Source organism: Manis javanica, chromosome 1, assembly GCF_040802235.1.
Source record: "Manis javanica isolate MJ-LG chromosome 1, MJ_LKY, whole genome shotgun sequence".
In the NCBI taxonomy this organism is placed as follows: Eukaryota; Metazoa; Chordata; class Mammalia; order Pholidota; family Manidae; genus Manis; species Manis javanica.
In genome coordinates, this window is record NC_133156.1 from 222,671,738 (window position 1) to 222,698,439 (window position 26,702).

At 37.3% G+C, this 26,702-nt stretch overlaps 1 protein-coding gene and 1 long non-coding RNA gene across 3 annotated transcripts in view; both read right to left on the bottom strand.

Moving 5' to 3' along the window:
• Positions 1-21,511, bottom strand: part of RAB10 (RAB10, member RAS oncogene family) — a 76,771-nt gene extending 55,260 nt beyond the window's left edge. Inside the window, exon 1 of one of the 2 annotated variants that reach the window (XM_036990626.2) lies at positions 20,833-21,511. Coding sequence is in view for 1 of the 2 variants with exons in the window: in XM_017652216.3 (XP_017507705.1) it covers positions 20,833-20,959 (127 nt within the window). In the remaining variant the exon portion in view is untranslated. The remainder of the gene's footprint in view (positions 1-20,832) is intronic. The other variant, XM_017652216.3, reaches the window with a different exon arrangement.
• LOC140844189 (uncharacterized) lies at positions 4,113-20,826 on the bottom strand. Its single transcript, XR_012122388.1, has 2 exons — positions 10,392-20,826; positions 4,113-9,027 (listed from the first exon to the last, which is right to left on the bottom strand). It is a non-coding gene; the product is annotated as an uncharacterized lncRNA (long non-coding RNA).
• Positions 21,512-26,702: the final 5,191 nt, after the last annotated feature.

Below are 26,702 nucleotides of genomic sequence, written 5' to 3' on the forward strand. Positions count from 1 at the left end.
GATGTTGAGGTGTATGAGTTATTTATATATTTTAGATGTTAACCCCTTATCAGATGAATTGTTTACAAATATATTCTCCCATACATACCTTTTTGTTCTGCTGATGGTGTCCTTTTTTGTACAGAAGCTTTTAGTTTGATGATGTTCCACTTGTTCATTTTTTATTTTGTTTCCCTTGCCTGAGGAGATGTGTCCAGGAAAAAATTGCTCATGTTTATATTCAAGAGATTTTTGTATACTTTCTTCTAAGAGTTTAATGGTTTCTTGACTTACATTTATGTCTTTGATCCACTTTGAGTTTACTTTTGTGTATGGAGTTAGACAGTAATCCAGTTTTATTCTCTTACATGTAGCTGTCCAGTTTTGCCAACACCAGTTGCTGAAGAGGCTGTCTTTTCCCCACTGTATATTCATGGCTCCTTTATCGTATATTAATTGACCATTTATATGTGGGTTTATATTTGGGCTCTCTATCCTGTTCCACTGATCTTTGGGTCTGTTCTTGTGCCAGTACCAAACTGTTTTGATTACTGAGCTTTGTAGTAGAGCTTGAAGTCCGGGAATATAATACCCCCTGTTCTGTTCTTTCTTAGGATTGCTTTGGCTATTCGAGGTCTTTTGTGGTTCCATATGAACTTAAGAACTATTTGTTGTGGTTCCCTGAAGAATGCTGTTTTGGTATTTTGATAGCGATTTCATTGAATCTGTAAATTGCTTTGAGCAGGCTGGTAATTTTGACAATATTAATTCTTCCTATCCATGAACATGGGATAGATTTCCATTTATTGGTGTCTTCTTTAATTTCTCTTATGAGTGTCTTATACTTTTCAAACCATAGGTCTTTCACCTCCTTAGCTAGGTTTATTCCTAAGCATTTAATTCTTTTTGATGCAATTGTAAATGAGTTTTTTCTGATTTCTTTTGACTAGTTTGCTGTTAGTATATAAGAATGCACCAGATTTCTATGTATTAATTCTGTATCCTGCAACTCTGCTGAATTTAATTATTAGTTCTTATAGTTTTTTGGTGGACTCTTTACGGTTTTCTTGTGTAATATCATTTCATCTACAAATAGTGACAGTTTAACTTCTTCCTTACCAATCTGGATGCCTTTTATCTCTTTGTTTTGTCTGACTGCCAGGCTGGCACCTCCAGTACTATGATAAATAATAGTGGTGAGAATGGACATCTTAGAGGATAAGCTTTCCATTTTTTGCTATTAAGTATGATGTTTGCTGTGGGTTTGTTGTATATGGCCTTTATTATGTTGAGGTATGTACCCTCTAAACCCACTTTGTTTTTATCATGTGTAAATGATGAATTTTGTCAAATGCTTTTTCAGCATCTATTGAGATGATCATGTGGTTTTTGTTTTGTTAATGTGGTGTGATATTGATTGACTGATGAATATTGTATCATCCTTGCATCTCAGAAATAAATTCTACTTGGTCATAATGGATAATCTTTTTGATGTTTTTTAATTTGGTTTGCTAATATTTTGTTGAGGATTTTGTGTCTATGTTTATTAGGGTTATTGGTATAAAATCTTATTTTGTGGTGTCTTTGGCTTTGGTATTAGAGTGATGCTAGCCTCACAGAAATGAGCCGGAAATATTCTCTTCTACTTTTTGGAATAGTTTAAGAAGGATGGGTATTAGCTCTTCTTTAAATGTTTGGTAAAATTCAGCTGTAAAGCCATCTAGACCTGGCATTTTGTTTTTTGGACACTTTTTGATTACCAATTTGAGTTCATTGCTGGTAATTGATCTGTTCAGATTTTCTATTTCTTCCTGGGTCAGTCTTGGAAGGTTGTATTTTTCTAGGAAGTTATCTGTTTCTTCTAGGTTGCCCAATTTATTGGCATATCATTTTCCACAGTATTCTCTAGTAATTCTTTGTATTTCTATGGTATCTGTTGTGATTATTCCTTCTTCATTTCTTATTTTATTTGTCTACTCTCTCTTCCTGGTAAGTCTGGCTAGGGGTTTATCTATTTTATTTTCTCAAAGAACCAGCTCCTGGTTTCACTGATTTTTTTCTATTGTTTTATTTGAATCCATTTTATTTATTTCTGCTCTGATCTTTATTATGTCCCTCTTTCTGCTATCTTTGGGATTCATTTGCTCTTCTTTTTTAAATGTATTTGTGAATTTAGACTGTTTATTTGGGATTGCTCTTGTTTCTTGAGGTAGGCTTATATTGCTATGTACTTCCCTCTTAGGTGTATCAAGTTTTTGTTTTGTTTTAAGTCAGAAAAATGCCCATTTCATTATGTCCATGTTAACACAACTCTGGCTAAAAAAATGTGAAAGTAAGTTGGCCAAACGGCTTCTGGTCAGAATTTTTAATTCCTAAAAGAGGATAAAAAGGAATGATAGAAAGATAAAATGTTTCTTGACAACCCACAATGTAGTAACTGATTCACTCATGGATGAAACCACTGGGTAAAATGTTACTGGTTGAATAAAAGTCATACTGTCTCAAAGCTTTACCTTGCCAATTGTTACTTGGTAATTACAAGGGGGAAAGTACATTTAAAGAAGAAAACTGGCAGAGTATATCTTACCCAAGGGCTCAAACTTTAATTTCTCTAAAATGACATTATGTACCTCCTGGTGTGATGCACTGAGAAAGACATATTACCTATGTAATATTTTTTCCAAAATTTTTAATCTGAATCTAATCATGAAGGAACAAATCCAAAATGTGGGACATTCTATTATAAATATTTTCAGATTCATTCAAAAACATCAATGTCATGATCTGATTTTTTCTAGATTAAAGAAGCAGAGACAAGATAACTAACTTTAATGCATAATCCTTAACTGGACTCTGGATACCACCACCACCACAACCACCCCTGCCAAAAAAAAGGCTATAAAGTTATGGAAGTTTGAAAAAGGTCTATGAAGCATGTAATACTACTGACTAATATTAAATTTGAGTATAATTATGATATTGTAGAAAGAACACTATGAAAGAGAATCTTATTTTGAGGAGATACATACTGGAGTATTTACTTATGAAGTGTCGTGATATCTGCAGCTTGCTTTCAAATTTTCAAATGGTCTAGCAAATAAAAGAAATAAAAACACAAATGTATGAGTGTACAAATGCAGCAAAATGTCAATAATCAGAAAATCTACATGAAAGGTATAAATAGCTGCACTGTTCTTCCATATTTTCTGCAGTGTTCTTCCAAATTTTCTGGTTTCAAAGTTTTCAAAATAAAAACCTGGAAGAGAAAAAAGGAGACACAAGAAAGAAATGGATCCTTTTCTTCTGAATGATGTTGTCTTGGTATGTCTGGAACCTGTAACTGCTAGCTATCTTCACACAATGAGGAAAGCTATCCTGAAGACTAATTGACTAAGTGGCAGGGTGGAGAGAAAACATGGGTTCTTGATGAGGTTGCAAAGCCACTTAATAAACTAACCCTGGAAGTAGCACATCTTCAAACTTACTGTTGTTGTTTAAGCCAGTCTGCAAGGGTGTTTTTTGAAGGACTATCACTTCCTAATACATAAACATATTGAAAAGAAGTTTTGCCACCAAAATTACATTGAGGATGTGCAGCAAAGGATGGGAGCAAAGAACAGGGACATCACAGTACTTATCCTATGTTATACATTCTAATATACGTTTTTAAACTAATAAGCACTACTTTTTAAATTAAACTTTAAATAAATATAATCCAAATAAAACTAGGCTCACCTATTATTGGAAATCACTTTCCTGACCCAGGGGTAAGAGCACTTACTATAGTAATTTACCACAGAATAAAAATATTCTAAACCAAAGAAAATGTCACATACAGAAAGCCAACTCCACCCTGCAAGCTCCTAGAACCAAAGCTGTTAGTGGTTAGAGATTCTGAGGTCTCAGTGAGTTTCAGTTAAAAGGGGTATGATGTTTGATGTGGAGAAGGGAGATGGTTGCTTAAAATTACCAAGAAGAGATAAATGGGAAAAAAATATCAGCTAAATACCAGCTCTTTCAACATAAAAATATGAATAGCAAGTCAAGTTCTATTGTCAATAAAAAAAATGACATTTAGTCTGTTTACAACCACCCCCAAAATTATGTATCCAAAGAAATCACTCAGGTAAAGATACTTTTCATTAAAGTTTTATTGAGTCACAAATGGTACACCTGTAGGCCTGTGCCAATTATTTTAGGTTTGGCCAGCACTGGTTTGTTTTGCTTTAGTGATTAAACTTTTTCAAGACCGTATTTCCAGCTTCTAGAGCATACGTACTGGAAAGAACATGCATGGGCTTTGGAGTCTAAGAGACCTGCACTAACAATCCTGGTTTCAACACTTACTAGTTGTGAGACCTTCTTGGCTCAATTACCTGATGTTCCTAAACCTCAGTTTTCTCAGGAGCAAAATGGAGATATAAAACCTTCCTCAGAGAATTATTATGAGAATGAACTTAAAAATAAATGCACTTCACACAGGGTCAGGCACACAGTAGGTGTTCAGTAGGCAATTTCCTTCTCTTTCTCCCACTACATTAGAGAATTCATACCATCCACATGTACTTAGAAACTCTAAATCCAGAAAAGCTTTGCCAAACTCTTGCCAATAAGGAAGATTTTTCAAAATACTGGTACTTTAAGTTACCTGTTTCTACCCTCCATTTTAACTACTAAGTACACTTAGGACATAATAGTATGGTCTGAACTATGTATACGATGCAATTCCAACGTAGTTATAAATAATCTTTTTCCTATTATTGTTAAAAATACATACCATAATATGTACCACCTTAACTATTTTTAAGTATACAGTTCAGTAATGTTAAGTATGTTTACACTGTCATTCAAGAGCTCTCCAGAGCTTTTTCATCTTGCAGAACTGAAACTCCATATGCATTAAACAACAACTCCTTTGTCCCCTCCTCCCAGTTCCCAATAACCACCAATGGACATCTGGGTTCCTTCCACCTCCTGCCTATTGTGACTAGTGCTGTTAAGAACAGTGTGGAAATCTCTCTTCAAGACCCTGCTCTCAATTCTTTGGGATGTATACCCAGAAGTGGGATTGCTAGATCATATATGGGAGTTCTATTTTAATTTTCTGAGTAGTTATGATAATCTTAATCCCAAAGTACTCAGTTTTTGACCCAATAAACTCTACTAAATGACTAAATGTTAGAAATGAATTATATTCTAGTATGCGGTATATGCTTATTTGTATTTAATGTCTTTCTTCCCCAACTAGAATTTAAATTCAATGCAGGAAGAACTTCATTTGGTTCACTGCCCTATGCCCAACATCTAGCACATAGTGGGCACTCAAATATTTGTTGAATGAATGAATGCATATTAAAACAAACAAAGATGTATCACTTCTCCTACTTCAAGTTCGTTGGGGATTCTAAATTAATAATGCATTATTAATGATCAGGAAATACAGGTTTCCAAACCAACTGGTAAAGCAAAGAATTAGCAATTAGTGCTTCATGCTACATCAGCCAACTTTCATCAAGCACCTACTACATACAAGGAACTGTGTTAGATGTACACAAGACTATGTTAGATGTGGTCTACAACTGGAGATACACTAAAAACAAATTACCTATTTTGTTCTTTTAAATAAATTTGATAATTTACAGGCATTGCTCTAGGTGCTAGAAATACAGAAGAGAACAAACATCCCTACCTTTATGCAGATCACATTCTAGAAGTGTAAGACAATTAAAAAAACAAATAAATATACCAAAAAAGGTATTAAATACTATGGAAAAGTCAGGTAAGCAGATAAGATGGAGATGGAAGATTTCACTAATGTGGCAATATTTAAAGAACTGATGAAATAAGTCATCCAAATACCTAAGGAAAGTGGCTGAAGACAAAGAACCAAGTGCACAGGTCCAGAGGCAGGTCTATGCTTGCTAAAGTTCAAAGAACAGCAAGGCAGCTGAAATACTAGAGAGTGGACGAATCAGTATGAGTTAAGAATAGGAGATAAGAGCAAAGAGGTATCATAAGACCAAGCAACATTAAGCTTGAGTCTGAGACATAGAAAGCTACTAGAAGGTACTGAGTGGCAGAGTGGCATGCTATTGATTAAATGTAAAATGCATCACTGTAGGTGTCTTATCAAGAAGGGACTGTACAGACCAAGAAAGAAAACAGGGAGACCAGTTAAGAAATTTCTACAATAATCCAGGCAACATGATAATGTCATGGACCAGGATGGTAGCAGTAGCTATTAAGAAATAGGGAGATTCAGAAGGTAGAGCCAAAAGAATCTGCTAACGTGGAATTTGTGAAAGATGATAACTCCAACGTTTTTGGCCCTAACAAATATCTGAACCAGTATCTATCATGGTCCAGACCATAATACTTGTCATATTATTCCATTTAAGCCAATCAGTTTTGCAAGGTATATTAGCCCTTGTCTAAAGAGAGGTTCAGAAAAGATTAAAAAACCTTCCTTAAATTAAATGGTAGAAGCAGAGATATTAATTAATCCATGTCTCTTCACTACACCGTGCCATGCCACCCTTACCACTCTGGCCATTACTTTGTAATTTCCTTGCTGGGTTCCTATCCTATCTACACTTGAACACTGGTATTCTTTACAGTTTTTGTAGGTTCTCTTCTCTTCCCATATTCATTAGAGCTATTATGACTTCAACTGCTTTTATTTCTCCAAACTAGATTCCACTCCTTACCTCTCAAGACATAATACACAAATGTCTATTGGGCCTTACAACCTAGATAACCTAAAAGCACATATCTTAACTCAAAAACTTACTATCCTGCCTCTAAGACCTACTCCTATTTACATATTCCCTTAGTCAATCACCTAGCCAGTGGCAAGGATCAGAAATATGTGGCACAGATCTAATCCTGCCATTTGCTACCCTGTCTATAGGATGAAAGCTTATGGCTTACTGCCAGGTTATACAAGGCCCTTCACAGCTGGCATTACAGAATTTCTAAACAAGACGCTCCAGACCCAAAATGTCAACAAATAGAGGACTGTTTGACTAAATTGTAATATAAAACAAAATATACTATGTAGCAGTTAAAATTAAGAAGCACCTATTTCACACTGATGAGGAATGATCTCCATGCTACATTAAAGGGGAAGGAAAAAAAGAAAAGAAAAATACAACTATTTCTGTGATGTGTTTATTTACAAAGTAAAACCTTGGTTTTCAAATTTTAGCTTGAACCAAGATCATCTACAGGGCTTTGTCAAAATACAGATGGCTGTGCCTGCCCAAGGAGTTTCTGACTCGATAAACCAGAGGGAGAACATGAGAACTTGCATTTCCAGCAAGTTCCCTGGTGATGCTGGTACTGCTGTTAAGAGATCCACATTTTAGAACCACTGTCTTTATAGTCACTGCACAGTTCAAAAACTGGATCATTCTTTATCCTCTTTAAAGAAAATCAATCTATCATAGAACCAAATTTCACAATGGTTGAGGAAAGCCAAATACTCCCTAAAACAAATCATCCACTAAAACAGACCATGGCAGTTATGTGAGAAAATTTAACGGACAAATAGCAAGGAAGATGAGTCAAGCTGTAATACTATTCTGTGCATTTCAAAATTTACAGAACAGCATATGATCATGTAATACCAAGCAGGCACACGACCCCACTACTTTCAGGAAGATGTGTGGTACAGTAGAAGAGTCAAGAATAAATTAACAAAAATTTTTAATTTACTCTTGAAATTTTAAGTTTAACTATAATGTTTTCCTTAAAATTAATGTTTAAGACTTCCAGTTTTTTTTCCAGTTACTCATTCCCATCAATCAACAAATAAATTCACCTAATAGCAGATGATAAAATAGAATGCATTTGAGAACACACTTCCCTAAAAAGTTTTCACTCAACCGAGCAATTTTAAACTTAGTAAACTTACTAAAATTCAATAAAAGATCTGGAAAAAAGGCACAATGTTTGAGGAAATAGTCCACTGGCAGAACACTCTATGGGGCTAAAGTATTCCAAGGGTAGGCAGAATGTCAAGGATGAAGACATTACCCAAGACTGAAGAAGGTGCGGAAAGGACAAACTGCTTAACTCTATCACTCACTTCTGGACATGGAAATCATCATTAAAAAGAAGACCACAACCTAGGACAAAGGGTTAGAACATTCTTACACATATACTGCCTTATCACCAATAACTTAAACAGTGTCTGCTAAAAAGCATAACCTAGAAAGAAGTCTAAACCAGCTCAAGAAAGTGTATGTTGGTGGCTAAAGAAGAAAAGTTTACAATGCCCTGTGTTTAAAAAAAAAAAAAAGTCCTGTAATTTGTGATACCTACAAGATAAAAACATCTTCATAGGGAAAATTTTTTAGAAGATAAACTTAAGAAAAATTGAGGGGAGGTCATACATAGTGTAAAAAATTAGTTACATTGGAGATTATCAGGTTAACACTGAAATTATTTTAATTCCCTTAAGCACACATTAACCATTAGTCACAAACAGCCCCAAAAGTAAACAACCCACGTGTTGCTTAATTTGTAGTTACCTGTATTACCATTTAATGTTTTTATTAGAATATTTTATTGTACAAATAAACACAAACTGCCAAACCCTGTCTGACTTATGATTTAAAAAGCCCACTATTCTTGAGGGAAGCATACTGAGGTAAGAGCATAACTGACCTCTTGAAGTCCATGTTTAAGGTTAGGTATAAAGCCAGTTTCATGAAGCTGCTATTTATGGCTCAGCCATTTGCACATTTGTGGACCCTCTTTGCAACTACTCAAAATAGAGGAACTATTTCTTTAAATATACCATTCAATATGGAAAAATTCTTGTATTTATTCCTAAAATGGTTCATTCACATTTCAAATGACAACCCTCCAACAATCCCAGTACTTGAGAAGCGCTGAGTATGTCTTAAGTTAACCTTATTCAGGCTCATAATTATCTTTTTAGATTATACTCACCCTCAGGCTTCACTTTCCCATTGATGCATCTCAATTTTTATCTTTTTGAAGATAAATCATGTTCATTATAATAGATTATTTATTCAGCATCTTGTGGAAAAAATACTCCAAAAAGTTAAGCTCTGACTACATGTAAAGCAACAAAACTTAGGTCATTTCTCTTACATCTTCAAAATACATCACTTTCTACCTGAACAGACTACTGAAGATAAAATAATTACTTCTCACTGATAATCATCAATTCACAAATCTGTACTGCATGGTATAATAATAGTGTTTAATCTTCATTTTAGTTTTCAGGTCTCCTACCTAAATCTGATCTCATTTCCATTGGCTGGACATACTGCCGGTATACCAGCAGTCTCCTGCTTCTCAACTGCTTTGCACGTAATCAAATGGCGTTAAAAATCAAAAGTAAGACATTAAGAAAACACTACTACTGTATGTGGCTTTGATTTAGGGGATTTGTGAATACATGTTTTGCCTTGGTTTGGATTGTACTCAAGAGACTGATGGAAGACTAATCTCTAGATATATATATATAGTGTTACTAGCTGGTTGTTTAAAATTCTCCATCATAAAAAAAAATCTTTATCTTTCTTGAGGTATAAAGCTATATAGGAGATAAGAAAACAAAACAGAAAACTAAGGTGGCACAAAGCTTTTATTTTCCCACAATATGAAATGTCTTAGAAGCAGCAAAGGTACTAAGAATCAGATTCTAACTTCGGGTGCTGAGAAAGTAGTGTTACCCTGGTACTTTTCAAAATCCCTCCTAGAGCTGAAATTGTGCCACAAAGGACCATCTATCTGTATTACTCACTGTGCAGTCCTGATGCTGAGAATGCACTATAAAACTCATTTTTTTAAATATATACAGTAAATGCAAAGGCTTATATCTTAATTTCCTAGTTTATTTTTTTTAATGACTATGTTCCCCTTGAAATACAGATCTTTAATCTAGTTGAATCAGACACATCATACACAAAATAACTGTTAAGAGACATAAAAGCAAATGTAGCAAAATACTGACAATTGGTAAATCTAGAAGAAGCATGTAAGCATGTATCATTATAATAAGTATCTTAACTTTTCTGTAGGTTTGAAACTCTTCAAAAGGAGAAAAAGTCTTTAGAACTCTTACTTAGGCAAAGAGCTAATGTCTGAACAATTATTTTTGATATTGTATTACCTTCCACAGTAGCACTCTTGTCCGCTTACTATGCTGAGCATATATCCCCATACACAAAATATATTAAAAGACATTAATGGATTTCTTTAAATGTACATTTATGAATTTATATAAATTCACATTTATCTATTAATTTAAGGAAGGCAAAGGCATTTTTTATAAGACTGAATACATAAAAAGTAGAAAAACCCAATGCTTATACTTTACAAAGACAAATGTTTACTGGGAGGTTTCAAACCAGCAAAAAACAAGAGTGAGATACCTTATCATTCAATGCCAAGTGCTAGAATATATGGGACACTGCAATCCTCTGAGAGATTCTGAATTTGCTGAATCATTTGTCACTCAGTATCCTGTAAAACAGTATGCATCAAGAGGAGACTAAAATTTAAGATTGAGTACATTCTGAACAAAGTATGACTGTATACTTTTTCCCAAGTAAATCAACCAAGAATTATCCATCTAAATCAAAGCTGTTTTTTTAATGACACTGTTCTCAAGTTGGTAGAACTACTCTGTTTTCCTACTATATTCATTTGACTATCCTAAATATCAACATCCTAAATAAGGATAAACTGGACATTTACAAAAACAGTAGCAAAATATCATTCGTCCCTAACTCTATTGGATATTGTAAGTTAAAAAGTGGACAGAAAAATAATTTGGAGTCAAAAATTACTTCAAACTTCAGTTAAGATAGTGAAGAAAGATCTTTCTGACACTTTCTCTCCAAAGTCACACCAAAACAGTAAGGAAAAGAAGATATATAAATAAATTCTACCTTCATTTCAATGACTAGACATTTTAACTCTTAACCACAATAGATGAAGACAAAAAGCTTACGACCTCAGGGCCCACTGAATATACCAATGAGGAGCAAGCCAATTCGTATCTCAGACCCCTGGAAAGGTTTAGCAAGAGGAGGTATCAGGTACCACGCAGAAAGTAAGGGCCTGATTAAAGGCTTAATATAAGGACACTCTAAGACCTAGCCTCCATCTCACACAGCCAGATACTACCAATCCTCAAGACCTAGGAGTCATCTAAAGGTTTAGTCTCAGAAAATCTGAAACAAACATATTCTGAATTCAGGAAGAAGGCTCAATGGAATATGAGAAGAAACTAAAATTAGGGAGATTAAAAAGCCCCACCCATGCTTACAGAGCTTGCAAACACCTTTTTAATGACCCGTTCTTAATTATGAATGTACATCCCAAAATCACTATTCATTTGAGGAAGGCCTCTCAAATAAAATATAGAATAAAATAAACACAGGAGGAGTAGGGGGAATAGGGAGAAACAACACAGCAAACTTGGAAGGAAAAGCCAAGAAATAGAGGAAAAAGGGAAAATGGAAAAAAAAAACAAAAAACAAAAAACCTGCAAGAAATGAAGGACCTGGAAAAGCCCAGAACAAGAGATTTATTTTAAAAGACACCCACTAAGGCATCATTGTGAAATCTGCTACCAGGAATTCAAAAATTTTTAATCTAAAAATTTCCTGAGACAAATTAGGCCACAAATAATGGATAAAAAATCAGAATGGTATTGGCCTTGCAACATTAGAAGCTAAAAGACAGAGTAATGCTTTCAAAGGGAAAGTTATTTTCAACCTAGAATCCTATGCCCTGTCAAACTTTCCACTGAGTGAAAGGGGAAGAATTAAGACATTGTCAAACATGGAAAATCTCAAAAATTTCCTTTGCCATGCACCCTTTCTTGCAAGAATGTACTAGAGGGTAATATGATCCAAGGCAGTAAACCAGAAGTGGTATCACACAGGAGAGAGGCTGAGGGAATTCCCAAGGCAACTGCTGTACACCAAGCTTAGTTAATAACCATCCACTACTGAAGAAAGGAGGAGAAAAGATCTAGAAGAGAGGTGCCCAGGAAGAAAAAAGTTCTTTCTCTGATGGTTAACTATGTAGAAAATCATTTTGAGAGGTTGTTGGAGGTTAACAATGAGTAAAAGGAAATAAGTCAAATGAGAACTTTTAACTTCAGAGGAAAGGAAATAGTGTCAGAACAGACTACTTGGCTTAACAGGGAATATTTACACAGGCATATTAATATAACCCCTGAATATCAATTTAACAAAAAATTGGGTTAAAGAGTGGTATGAAGTTATAAAAGGTTAGAATTCTTATCTAATATTAAATAAATGATTCAAAAAATGGCTGTATATCATTTGAAAATACAGGGATATACAGAGCTAGAGGATGCCTCTGAAGAGCACAACTAGGGGTGAAGAGGGGATGGGGTAAGAGATAGCTTTGTTATAATAAAACCTTTAGCAATATTTTATTTCAAATATGTGTATATATACCACTAGTAAAAACTGATTTTAAAAACCTTTCAGAAGGCAAAATATAAATTATTATAAAAGAGTCAATGCTCTTCAACTTTATTCCTATAGGGTCACAAAGAATCTCTGAAGCATTCAGAACATCTGTATCATCTAACTTGACTTGATGGAAAAAAAAAAACAGCCTGCATATTTAATAAATGTTAGTGGCTCAACTGGACATCCATACCACAGGCACTTCAACCTAAATCTCACACTATATGCAAAAGTTAATTCAAAACAGATCATAGGTTCACATGTAAAATAGAAAACTTCTGGGGGAAAAAAAAGAAGAAAATTTTGGATCTAGGATTAGACAGAGTTCTTAAGACACCAACAGCAAGTCCCACAAACAAAAAAATTAATAAATTATGCCATCAAAATGAAACATTTTTCTCTGTGGAAGGCCATGTGAAAAAGAAAAGACACACTATGGACTAAGAGGAACTATTTGCAAACCACATATCCAATAAAGGACTATTACCTAAAATGTATAAAGAACTTCCAAAACACAACAGTTTAAATAAAAAAACCAATCAGAAAATGGGCAACTACCACGAACAGACATTTTAGCAGAGGATATACAGATGGTAAATAAGGACATAAAAAGATTTTTCAACACCTCTGGCCATCAGGGAAATGCAAATTAAAACCACAATGAAATTAATACTACACACCAGAATAGCTAAAATACAAAATAACACCATCAACAAATGCTGATGAGGATGCAGAGAAACTGGATCAAACACTGCTGGCAGGAATGTAAAATAGTACAGCCATAGTAGTACAGCCAAAATAGTACTCTGGAAAGTTTGGTGGTTTCTTATACCTAAATATGCAATTACTACATGACGCAGTAATTGTACTATTAGGCATTTATCCCAGCGAAATGAAAACGTATGATCATACAAAAACCTATACACATATTATTCACAGCCACTTTAATTTTAACAACCAAAACTTCAAGATGTTCAACAAGTGAATGGTTAAAAAAAACTGGTAAATGCATACCATGATATACTACTGAACAATAAAAAACTACTGATGCACACAACTTTCATGAATCACCAGGTAATTATGCTAAGTGAATAAATTGCCAATCTCAAAAGGTAACATCCTGTATATTTCCATTTATACATTTGTGAAATAGTGACATTTTATAAATGAAAGATGTTCTCCAAAAAAATTTCAATTTTTGGAGAGGAGGAAAAGGGGTATAATTTAAAAAGAACATGAGAGATCCTTGTCCCTTGGAACTGTGACTGTGGTGGCGGCATTAATCTACTCAGGTGATAAAACTGCAGGGAGTTTAATACATATACACATACACACAAATGAGTACAAGTAAAATCAGGGAAATTTAAATAAGCTTGGTATGTACTGTGCCAGATGTCAATATCCTGATTGTGATAATACACTGTGTAGTTTCACAAAATGTTTCCACTGCGACGAACTGGTTAAAGTGTAACAGGGATCTCTCTGTATTTTTTTTATAACTGTATGTGCATTTACAATTACCTTAATAAAAATTTCAATTAAAAAAGTCTGTATAAGCATCGCTATTGATATGAAAGAAACAAATCAACATTGTCCTCTGCTCTGATTTTGATATGCTATACTTTTTGGGATTCCGGAATAATGCCTTTTTTCCATTTTCTAATGTTTTATAATCTTTCTGGGTCATACTGGAAACTTAAGTGTTCCATCACCGATTCTGTTTTCCTCAAAAACATTGTTTTTCATCCCTGGAAAAAAGAGTAAACAATCACTTTGCTTGTAACTTAAAATATATGGCAGTGTCTTCAAAGAAAATCTTTTTTCTCATTTCAGATTTCCTTTCATATGAGTTTTCCTCACCAAAATTTTATTCTAACAATGTTTTCAAATTCCTTTGCTACAATCCCAATTTAAAGAACTTAACTCTATTAACCCTCAATATCCATCTGTTTGAAGGAAACAAATCCCTGACCTTTACAAGACTCATCAGCCTTATGGGTTCAGACAATGTTCTATTAACTGCAATACTCTCTGTAGCTCCTTTAAACTCTTCCTTTATGCCTGAACCATCTCCATAAGCAGCGCTCTCATGAAGATCTCTTTAGCTAGACACAATTTATATTTTGTACTAAATAACCATCTTATTTGAAATAACACTCAACAAACCCCTACTTCTCCATTAATGACAGCTGCTACCACAGCACTAACTGGATAACCTTGTACTGTTAAAAGCTGAAATAGATCGCCAGCATTTCTCCCATCATTTTTTTCCCTTTTACAAACTAAACAGGACTATCAGTATTTACTGTCCCACATCTTGTACACCATTATACACTGTAATTCTCAAAAGAAAATAATATCCCTACCATTATAGCACGGCTCTGTTCTGTTAAGCTCTAAGTTTGCAAAGGACAAGTAACCTGAACAAACCCATTGATATTTGGTGCAGAGACTTGTTACTTCCCCACTCCTGTCAAAACAAAACAAAAGGACAACAACAAAAACCCTGCAACTCTACTTTTCAAATGGAAATTGATGAGTAGCAGTTTGACCCTATCATTAATGTTTTTCAAACAAAATGAAATTCTAAGAATGAGAAACAAGACTATGAACAGGGCTGGATCGGGCTTGTAGTCTAAATTCTTTCACTATTTAGACATACAATCATTTGAAGTTACTTCACCTTACCATTCTCAGCTTCCAGACTAAAATTCATTGCAGGGTTCTTTCCTGCGTTAACATTCTACAATTCTAACATTCCAAAGAGTTCTATGCAGATACACACAACAAAAAGACAAACCTGCTTTCAGTATCTAAAAGTTAGGCCAGTGTTACTAAAGCATGGGAAAGTACTATAAAAGGGTCCTCTTGACGCAATGACCACTGGTTAACAGTAGCCATCATATGGAACAGGAGGGGACACATGTGATCAAATGCTCTTTAAGAGAGCTGGCTCCAGTGTTGGCTAGTGTTTGTTTTGAGAGGTTTATTTGTAGTAAAATACACATAACATAAAACTCACCATTTAAACCATTTTTTAAAATTGTGGTACAAAAAAATAACAAAACTTACCATCTTAACTAGTTTTGAGTATATTTAATAATAGCAGTGTTAAGCATATTCACAGTGTTGTGTAACAGATCTCCAGAACTTTCTCATCTTACAAAACTGAAACTCTAAACCATTAAACAACTCTCTATTCTCCCCTCCCCCCAGTCCCTGGGGGACTATCATTCTATCTTCCACCATTCTCCTGTTTCTATGAATCTGACAACTTCAAATACCTCACAGAAGTAGAATCACACAGTATTTGTCTTGATGTGCACTTTAGTGATTTTTTAAGTGTACAATTCAGTGGCATTAAATACATCAGTATGCAACCATCACCACTATCCATCTGCACAATTTTTTCACGTTCACAAACTGCAATTCTATATCCATTAGGCAATAATTCCCCATTAACTGCAATTCTGTACCCGTTAAGCAATAATTCCCTATTACCCAGTCTCCAGGCCTTGGTAACCACTATTCTACTTTCTCTATGAATTTACCTATTCTAGGTACCTCAAATAAGTGATTTCACACACTATTTGCACATTTGTGTATGGCTTGTTTCACTTAGCAGCGTTTTCAAAATTCATCCACGTTGTAACATATAATTTCATTTCTTTTTAAGGTAGAATAATATTCCATTGTAAGTACATACTACATTTTGTATATCCATTCATCTTTTTATAGACATTTGGATTGTTTCCACCTTTTGGTTATTGTGAATAATGCTGCTAAAGAGACAATAACAAGTGTTGGTGAGGATGTGGAGAAATTGGAACTCTGGTACAGTGCTAATAGGAATGTAAAACAGAGCAGCCACTGTGGAAAACATTTTGGTGGTTTCTCAAAAAATTAAAAATACAATTACCATATGATCCAGCAACTCCACTTCTATGTACACACTGAAATGAATTGAAAGCAAGGACTTGAACAGATTAACTGAACAGATAATTGTATGACAAAGTTCATTTCTGATAAAGCAGTCATCTTAATGGGTACAAAGTGACATCTCATAGTAGTTATGATTTGCCATTTCCTTAATGATTAGTGATGTTGAACATCTTTTCATGTGTTTATCAGCCATTTGTGTATCTTCTTAGGGAAAATATCTGGATAAATTTTTAATCAACTCTAAAAATGTATTTCAACATGTATGTTCAAATTAAAAGAAATTCCTTAGGTGCTCTGGCATTCCTGAATCATGAGCCACTCTAAGTATCACGTTAAAGTCCAGACTTGTTTAATATGACAAAAGTTTAGCTCATTTTTAAAAAGCAGCCTCCCCATGCAAAATGGGCTCAGTTCACTTTAATCAACCAGTTCTTAAATGCAGGTTAGTGGAACCATCCTACTCTTGCAAAGTTTAGCAAAAACACTTGAGAGACAACAAAAAGCATGCATTTATCATCCTCTCTCTCCTACAGGCAAGATCCTTTACCAATTTCATTTCTTGCATGGAGCCCAAAAACTCCATTTCCCATGAAAGGCATTCCCTATGGAAAAAGTAATAATGAGTCTAGGGGTGTTGGGAACGTACCACCACCAAAAGGTGGCCCATTCAGTATAATAGCCCACTAAAAATTTCTGCTTTGGGACAAGTCCATGTAACATATCACTAAAGTGTACTTTCCTGAGTTGATATTGCCAAGAGGGTTATGGTCAAATCAACTGCTGAAATATGCACCTTCCAAAGCTAGTAACTCTTTACAGCAAATACTGCCCAATCTTTGGATTTCCAAGACCAGTTTTACTTTAAATTTACTCTATTCACCAAACAGCTAATATTCTTAAGTAAATTCTGATCCCAATCTACTTTACATATAAGATGCTGAAAACATAGGTAGAAAAGAAAATATTAAAATAAAACTACCCCAGTTCTATATTAGAGGGTCCTGCCTTCTTTCACTCATTATTTACTGTGCACCAATACATGCAGAGACTCTTTCAGGTACTTAGCATCTATCAGCAAAAAAACAAACAAACAAACAACAACAACAACAAAAAAAAAGACAAAGATTTCTACCCTTGTGCAGCTTATGATCCAGTGCCCTTGGATTTATTTTGAGACTGGTGTGTGTGGAACATACCAGTAATTTGTTTTTGCAACTCTATATGCAATAAACCTGACTATATCATATATAATTTCTGAAATAGATGTGCGGGAATTTAAAGTATATAGGAAAATATATACTTGTGAGCATTTTAAGAAAGCACCATAAGCTCATAAAAATTATTTTTCCAAGAATCAACAGCTGATAAGTAACTAAATGATTGTTCCTAATAATGAAGAACTGTCTTATATTGACAGTTGGGCTCTTCTGAACTCCTACAAAGTTAACTACTGCTATTTAAACCCCAGGAGGTTTGTTTAAACTCAAATTCCACTATCATTCATAATTAGAGAATGCTCTAGATTTTAAAACAAACAACCGTAGTCAACTGATAAAATTTTAAATGTCCTAAGAGTACTACACATTCAAGGTATTTCTAGTCATCTGCATGTTAGTTAACTGGATGGTTTAGACTGTTCAGACCTGCACTGTCCAATATGGTAGCCACCAGAGCCACGTATGACTCTTGAGCACATGAAATGCGCCTGATCTAAATTGCAATGAGCTGTAAGTATAACATACACCCTGGAGGAAAAAAAGGTAAACTCTCTCAGCAATTTTTTAATCTGGGTTACAGAAAATAACATTTGGATAAAATGCATTAAAATATATTATTAAATTCTTCATTTACTTTTTTAAATGTGGCTACTAAAAAGTATTTTCTATGTGGCTCCTGTTATCTTTCTCTTAGATAGCAGTAGTTTAAGTAATCTAAACCTGCACACAGAGCTGTATGTGCAATGTGTTTGAGCCATACTCAGAACTTCATACTTACGTATATATTCATTTTTCAGCTTACGTTCAACATATATATCAAAATAAAAAATTCATTTCTCAGCTTACTTTCAACATATATATCAAAACATCAAACTTTTTTGTCAAAAATGAAAGTTTCAGGGTCTAAAGTAAAATAGTTCAGGAGGGCACTAATATTTGGATGACCAAATATTGTCACCTGTGTGACAGGGTATTTAATCCATAAAATAACTTGTTCTGCCACACATCAGCAGCACAAGGGTCACATGTCCATATGTAGCTAATATGCACTGTGCTCCTACAGTATGCCTGGCACCATGCTAGGTGCTTTACTCTCACTGACCCACAAAAGCCTCACAAATTCCCTATGTGGTAGGCACTACTATTAACACTATTTCAAGAAGAAACTGAACAAGTTGAAGATAAAAGTAATTTGCCAAAGTCCCATCAAATAGTAACTTGTGGAACGAGGATACCAACCTTAGCAGGCTTGATCCAAAACCACTACACACTGCCCCTAGTAAAAGGACTGCCCCAGATTAAGTCATTACTTACAGGATTGGGTTTTAGTTGTGGGTAAGTACGCCTTACAAAAAGACTTGAGTAGATGAGATGGAGTTAATGCTTTGCTTCCTACTCTCCACCCCCCACCCTTCTCAGTGGCTGTTAAAGCTGGCCAATTGAATTAAATCCTTGATCTTACTAAAGGTTTTTCCTATGTCCCTTTTCCAGAAGGGCCCTATCCCACTCCCTCTAGCCCAATTCCTATTTGTCCTTCACCCTTCATTTTAGACATCATCTCCATGCAAGTTTACTCGGACTCCCAATGATTTATGCTAGTCACCCCTCCTCCCTGTGCTTACCCCCGGTTGTAGCACTTTCCACACTCTATTGTGATTGTCCTCACTAGATACCTCCTCAAGGGGTGCATCTTGGTCACTTATCTCCAGTGCCTAAACACTGCGTAGCATTAGATGCTCAATAAATATTTGCTTACATCTAACCACCTGACCCACCCAGCTACAGCTTAAAGTGGAATATTAAAGCAAACTTAGCGGTAGGAAGTGCTAACCCACAAACAGAGAACAAGTTCTAAGTTTCACGAAATTCATAACAGGTCAAGAGAACAGTATGATACCCCGGAAATAATGATTATGATTATCAATGACTACCCCCACCACCACCCCAACACACACACAGAGGAAGCAAAATGAAAATTTTAAACGATCACTTGCTCAATTTTAGTATAATTTGTTTTATGAGAACGAAGTAAGTAGCTGAAAAATATTTGCTACAAGAAAGCCAAATCAGTAAAACCAGTAACACTATAAATTGTTTGTAATCAGCTTAAGTTTGCCAATTCCCGGAGTTCAAAGACGACTGCAGTTGCTTTTTAAATTCGTCTCGATGTAGGATAATTACATTTGAAAATGAGTTTCACTGCACTGCCCCAAGTGCTGAGTCGTGGGCTCCAAGTAACAGAGACAACCGTGTATCCTTTAAGACATTTGTGGTGTGTTGGGGGCGGGGAGGAGGATGGGTTTCACATACAATTCATTTAACAGAATTCGTGTTAACGCTACTAAATTTTCTAATCAGAGTCAAAAAGGACTTTCCTAGAGCCTTCCCTTTTCTTTTTCTCAACGGGAAACCGATTAAAAACGTCAAACTTTAGCTCTTACTTCCACACTAAGTAATTCTGAAACATGATTGAAAAGTACATGAGAAGTCCTAGGACTATGACAGGCCAAATACTTTGCTGTAAATTCTAGCGTCAACGTAACCTAGAAGGGGGAACGTCATTCTTTCGGGTTTGAGGACAGAAACTGATCTCCCTTAGATTACTGACTGCTTCTGTTGATATCTGCAAAAGCACTGTGCGGCAAACATGCCATAGAGTCCCACCCCAAGCACGGAGAGCCTCCGATTGTTTGACACATCAATGGATTAGTCAACGCGGGCAACTCGCTTTCCCCCTCTAATTTGCTTTAATTATTCCTCTCACAAATCCTTAAACTGTACTCTAAATCATGACCATATGGAATCTTCTCTGCCCTGAAGTCTAAACCCAGACGACTTCTATTGCTTCGATCCCAACCACTAAATTAATATTACAAATATAGTACTTGTAGTAACGCCACACAAATATGGAAAAAGCCAGTTCAGTCGCTTAAAGAAATAGGATTCTTGAACGCTGCGAATGCTGCCTATCTTGTAAAGCAAGCACTAAGCAGAGTGGGAGACCTGCTGGAAAGCATAAGACCGGATGGAAAGCATGGAAGACCCCGCCCCAGTAAGCGCGATGCGGATTCAAACAGTAACTTGGGTCTGTCGCTTGGAATCGGAATCACTGAAACAAAGGCGTTTATTACGGGAAGATGTCTAGAATAAAAGAAACGGTTTACAGATACACAGACGGTACACCACCCTCCCACAAATCTTACCTATGGTGGAAATAAAGGTGGTATTGAAGGCATCATCCGAAAAACGGAAAAGGACGCAGGTCTTCCCCACTCCCGAGTCTCCGATCAGGAGCAGCTTGAAAAGCAGGTCGTACGTCTTCTTCGCCATTGGGAGGAGCGGCTCAGGCTCTCGCCGCCGGCGGCCCCAAGGGATCGGTCCCTCTCACTACCGCCAACTCCTCACTCAGGCGTTCTCAGGCCAGAGGACCAGGGAAGCTTGGTAAGGAGGGATCGAGAGGGCGCGGGCGACCTACGAACGGCCTCGTCGAGGAAGCCCCGACAGTGACGGCGTCCGGTACGTCCGAGGGCGGCGACCGCAGCTCCGCAGCCTCTCCCAGCCGCTCCACCCGGTTCCGGGGAGTCGATCGGGACAAAATGGCCTCCCCTCCCCCCTCAGCTGCTCGACCGGGACGCTCCCACGGGCAACCAAGCCAGCTCTGCCGTCGAGGGAGCGCGGCGGGTGTGAGGCCTGTCTCCCTCTCGAGCAGAAACTCCACGCTAGAACGCGGCGATGGCAGCGAAGGAGAACGCCGAGCCGACGAGCTCATACATAGCCACAGCAAGGCGAGCCTCCCCGGCCAGAGCCACCTTTTCCCCGTGCCCTCTCACGCCGGCGTGCGCGCTGCCTGAGACGCACGCAAGGACGTACACCCGCCCGCCTCTCGCCTCCTCGCCAGGCGGTCCGCCTCTGCGCAGGCGCCCTGTAGGGTGTGGGGCTCACGAGGGCGGGGAGTGGAGTTCTGCGTTTCCAAGCCTCAGTCTAAGGCCGGGCGGACAAGAGAGAGGGGAGGGGCGCGAGAGGGCGAGGCCTCGGGCGCGCTCCCTGAGGCCGCCTGATAGGGTGCGCGGGGTTACGAGCACGCCCCGCGGGGGAGGAGCTGCTAAGTGACTGCGCAGGCGCGGCACGCTGGAGAAGCCCTCTGAACCCCTTCTAACTTACCAGGCTTCTCTCCGGGCTGCGCCGAGTATACCTTGTGCTGTTTGTCGCGTCTGTGGTACTTAGGGTCTTGGAGCAGCGACAGGCTTGGATGGCCGTGTGTTCATGTGAAGCTGTAATTCGTAAACACGAGAAAAAACGCCGTGGGTCATTTAATAGCCTCTTTGCTAAAATGAGACGCATCCTGGAGTGCCCTCCCTCGTGGCAAGAGGTGATAAGGAAAACAGCTCCATCCCGTCTTACTCAAGGAGCAAGAGTTGGCGTTCAAGAGAGCAGGAATTTGAAATGGAAAAACTGGCCACGCTGCTCGGTTGGGATGATGTAATCTGCCTTTCAGGGCGAGGAGGGGACTGAGAAACACCTGGGCGCAGGGTGCAGCTCCCTGCCTAGTGGAAGCTTCGGTGCTGTGCTCTACGCGGAGAACCCACTGCAGGCCTTTGACCGTCCTTCTGGAACACTGGAGAGCCCAAGAGCTATACAGAGGAAGCAGGGCCCCTCCCTGCCGCCAAATCGAACCACCGGGGTCCAACAAAACGGAGAGATAGTGAAGCCAACCCCACCCAACCATGACTCTGCCTCGTGCATTCTTCCTTACCTCTCTCCCCATCAGTCTTAAATGCCTCCCTTTTCCTTTCTTCCTTTCTGTAGTTTAAAGATTCATACCCCTGCCCCACCATTCTCTTTGTGTGCTTCACGGGATACCTGGGATGTGTTGGCAAAGTTGTTGAATCTGGTGGGCTGGTTCAACCTGATGGAGGAGGAAACCCTGACACATCTGGAAAGCAAAATACAGAAGCAGAAATTACATTTTTACACCCCCCCCACCGCCAAACTATTTGTGTATTTAATATGTACTTAAAATTAGCCTTTAAGGCACTTAGGGTGTTACATTTCAGTCTCCCATTCATTAAAGACTAGCATTCTTCCTTCCCAATACTTCCCATACTTCAGATGCTTGTATTCTCTAATTTCGATCTTCAGTTTATTTCTGTGATTGCTCTTGTTAAAACTTAAACCTTATGCTCTGAATCATTCTTTCTCCAGTTGGGAATGTCTTCTTATAATAATAATTCTAAAAGAGACTACCCAAATCACAAAATGAGCTACGGTCAGCTCCTCACAGGTCTGTCATCAATTAAGAGTTAACATTCAGCACCTCAGGAAATTCTTAGTGTTAGGGTGATTCTTCCTTTCAAAATAAATCCGACTAACTCAAGCCCCAGCATTGTAAAGCATTTTAGAAATGTTACGAGTTTTAAATGTAGAGAACCTATAAAGTCCACTGCAAAAATTTGGGGGATAATGGGATCTAAAATGAAAAAAAAATCTAATAAAATCCTTTACCCCAGTTGTTTCCAACATCTTTATTAATTAGAGCCTTTTCTCCATGGAGTCCATAGTCTGAATCTTTAAGAATGAATTACACTTATTAAATTGTATCTATTATTGGGTTAGGGTGATAGAATTTTAGAAGTGTCATGTCTTTTAAGCCATAATTCCACTCCTGTACATGTACATCATTTACAGACTAGTCTTAAGATGCAGAGAGGTTAGGGACTTGCCAGAGGACACGCTGTTAGTAGCAGAGCCACCACTCTACAGGACAAGCAAAAAGGAATGAAATGAAAACTTCCATAGGACCTCATATTGCAAGAAGGTGAGAATTGGGAGGCTCAGCCAATACTGTTCTGCTTCCCTAAAGTTAATTAAAGGTTTTGCAGGAGTGAGGCCTCAGCATCAGGCCGCATCTACCACTGAAGGCAACTGGAGTAACCAAGACATGGAAGATCTCCGTAGAAAAAAATACAGTGGGGGGTCTATGTAGGCCTAACAGATAAACCTAGAGTTGTAAAGTTATTTGATCAAAGTTGAAACTTAATGAAAGAATATGCCAATGTAGTGCCAGCTTAGGATTTATGCCTTTTTAAAAGTTGCTTTACAAAGAATTTAGTCTAAATATTTACAAAACCAAGAAAGAAAAGAGGTAAGCTTATATATTTATACTATTAAGGTAGTATTTCTGTATATTTTTTAGAAATGAACAGCTGACCAGCTTATGTTTCCAGTTTTCACCATCTTTTCAGGACCTACTTCTATAGCTTTTAAAAAATCCCTGCCTCAAAAGGTAGTGACTCAGGATCATCTTTATCCTTCTACCTGCATGTGCTTTCCAGTCTCTATACCTGATTTATTCCTCTTTAATCCCTCTGCCTTTTGCTCTTTTTGTTCTTAAGAAATGGAATCTTCCCTTGAATGTCATCCCCACTGCTAAGCCATCACTTTGCCTTAAAACCTACCCTTCCAGTCTCAAGGACTTTGCTGGTTTACTACTTCCCATTTCCTGAGTTCACACTCCCAAGCTCCCCCAGGGCTTCACATGAGGAAGGTCTTGTTAGACCTTCCTGATGCTAACTACTGATTGCCCAGAGGCAACCTCTGTTCTTATCACCATGGCCTGCCACTCTTCCTCTCTACCTAGGTATCTTGACTCAGTTCTACCTCTGTTAGAGAATTATTGCCCCATGAGCCTTCCCCAAGATGTGTTTGTTCTAGTCTTCTCCAGGGATACCTCAGTTCTGAAATGCTGGCTTCCTCAGTTGGCACCTAAGGGGCTCCAGTCCATAGCCGACAAGCTTTACTTCCTATCCAACGTCCCACACACTAATCTTCAGGCAAACTGAACTTGGTGTCTTTCCCAGTTACTATGCATCTTCTTGATTTCATGCTTAGTTTAATGTGGTTCTCCATGCAAAATGCATCCTCTCCTCACCCCACTGACATCCCTTCAGCTTTCAGGTTATTTGTCCTCACCACAGGCATCTTCCCCAACACTCATTCCAGAAGGAACTTCTATACTGAACTCCCATAATATTTTAAAAAATCAATTGTTTTCCCCTTTCTACTTCATAATTAAATATTTTATATTTTAATATATATTTATTTTTAGAAATAGAACCTGAAGACAAAAAAAAATTTTTAATTAATAAAAATTCTACCCCCCAGAGATAACTACTATTAACATTTTGGTGAATAGCCATGTGGACAAGTGAGGACAGAGCAGAGTTAGAAGAGGCAGAACTCAGGGGAGCACTGGCAAAGTGAGGACCAAGGACTACTCAGGGAGAGACTTGGAATGCAAATGGGACAGAAACTAATTCAGCCTTAGATATGTCTCCAGAAAACTGTGTCCTCAAGGGTCAAGACCAGAGAAAGATCCATCACACTCAAAAAAACAGTGGCAAAAGGGGAATGTTTTAATCTTGTTCCAAGCCTAGAAATATGAAGCTACATTTGTGATTTACAAAGTCATAGTTCATGGCATGATATAATCAAGTCACAGTGATCTGACTTGAGTCTCTGTTCCATCTCACTTAGCTGGGTCACCTTAGACAATTACTAATCATTCTGAACTTCAATTTCCTCTTCTGAAAAGGGGTTATCAGTAGCTACCAAATCAAGCTATTGTGAAGATTAAAATAATTCAAGGAAGTGGGGCTAACTGTCCCTTAAACATTTCATTTTCTTCCACCTGCAAGAAATAAACCATCCAAGGCACCACTATTGTTATCTCCCATAATATAATGTATATAATCCCAGTGCCTTGGATGTGATAGAAGCTCAATAAATATTAATTAGATTGAATTGCATCTGCATTAGAAGAAATCTTAGAAGCCATCTAGAGTAATTTCCTGCTCTGGGAGAAAAGCCCTAACCTCCCAGTGGCTGTCCAGCCTCTGTGTGAATACATGCCAGGGAGCCTGCTGATGCCAAGAGGACCGATTGCAGGCTGCATATTTCTGATAGAAACGCGTTCCACATACTGAGTCTAAGTGTGCTTCCCTGTAACATCACCCATTAGTTTTATTTTTAGTTTTTAATTTCATAAATTAAAAGTGTAGTTGACATATAATATTGTATTCGTTTCAGGTGTACACATAGTGATTCGACATATATATGCATTATGAAATCCTTGCTACAATAAATGCAGTTAGCATCTGTCACCACACAATTACAACAATATTACTGACTATATTCCCTATGCTGTACTTTCCATCCCTGTGATTTAGTCACCCACTTGTTTTAATTCTGCCCTCTGGAGTAACACAGAATGACCCTTTCCCCACATTCACAGGACAGCTCTTCAATTATTGAACAATAGCATTGGTATTTCCTCTAAACTGCTCCAACCTTACTTTCTTCATATACGACAACTCTCAGATAACTATCAGCACCACCATATTGGCTTACAGATGTCCCTCTTGGAATGTGGGACCCATAATTGAACACTATGTTTCAGGTGAGGACATAACCCTATGGAAATGCCCAGATAAGGTTACCACTAGCAGGTTAGAGACATAAGAGCCAATTGGGATACTCTCTAAGACTGAAGTGATTTGGTACCTGACTGAGAAAAAACCACCTTCCAAGTCGACTTTCCATTGTAACCACTTTTTAAGTTACTAAAGCTATTCTATATATTATGATAAAAACTACTTCTTACATATACAAATTCAAAATCAACAAAGGAGAAGAATGGCAGTTCACAGAAGTATAAGAAGAATATATGAAGAAATGTTCAAGTTCACTTGTGAAAAATAAATTCAAATTATAACAACAATAAGATAATATTTTCTGCCCATCGGAACAGCAAAAATTAGAAAGATGGACAATACCAAGTGTTGACAAGGATGTGGAGAGACAAGAATTCTCATGCCTTGCTGGTGGTGTGCAATCTGGTCCAGCTGTTCTGGAAAGTAACCAGGCAATATTTAATAAATGATGTACATGCCTATGCCTCAGCAATGCCACTCCTGAGTGTGTCCAAGAGAAATTCTCACAAAGGTTCATCACAGCTTAGTTTGTGGAAGCTAGGTGTTGGAATCAATCCAAGTGTCTGGTACTAGGTGAATAAGTA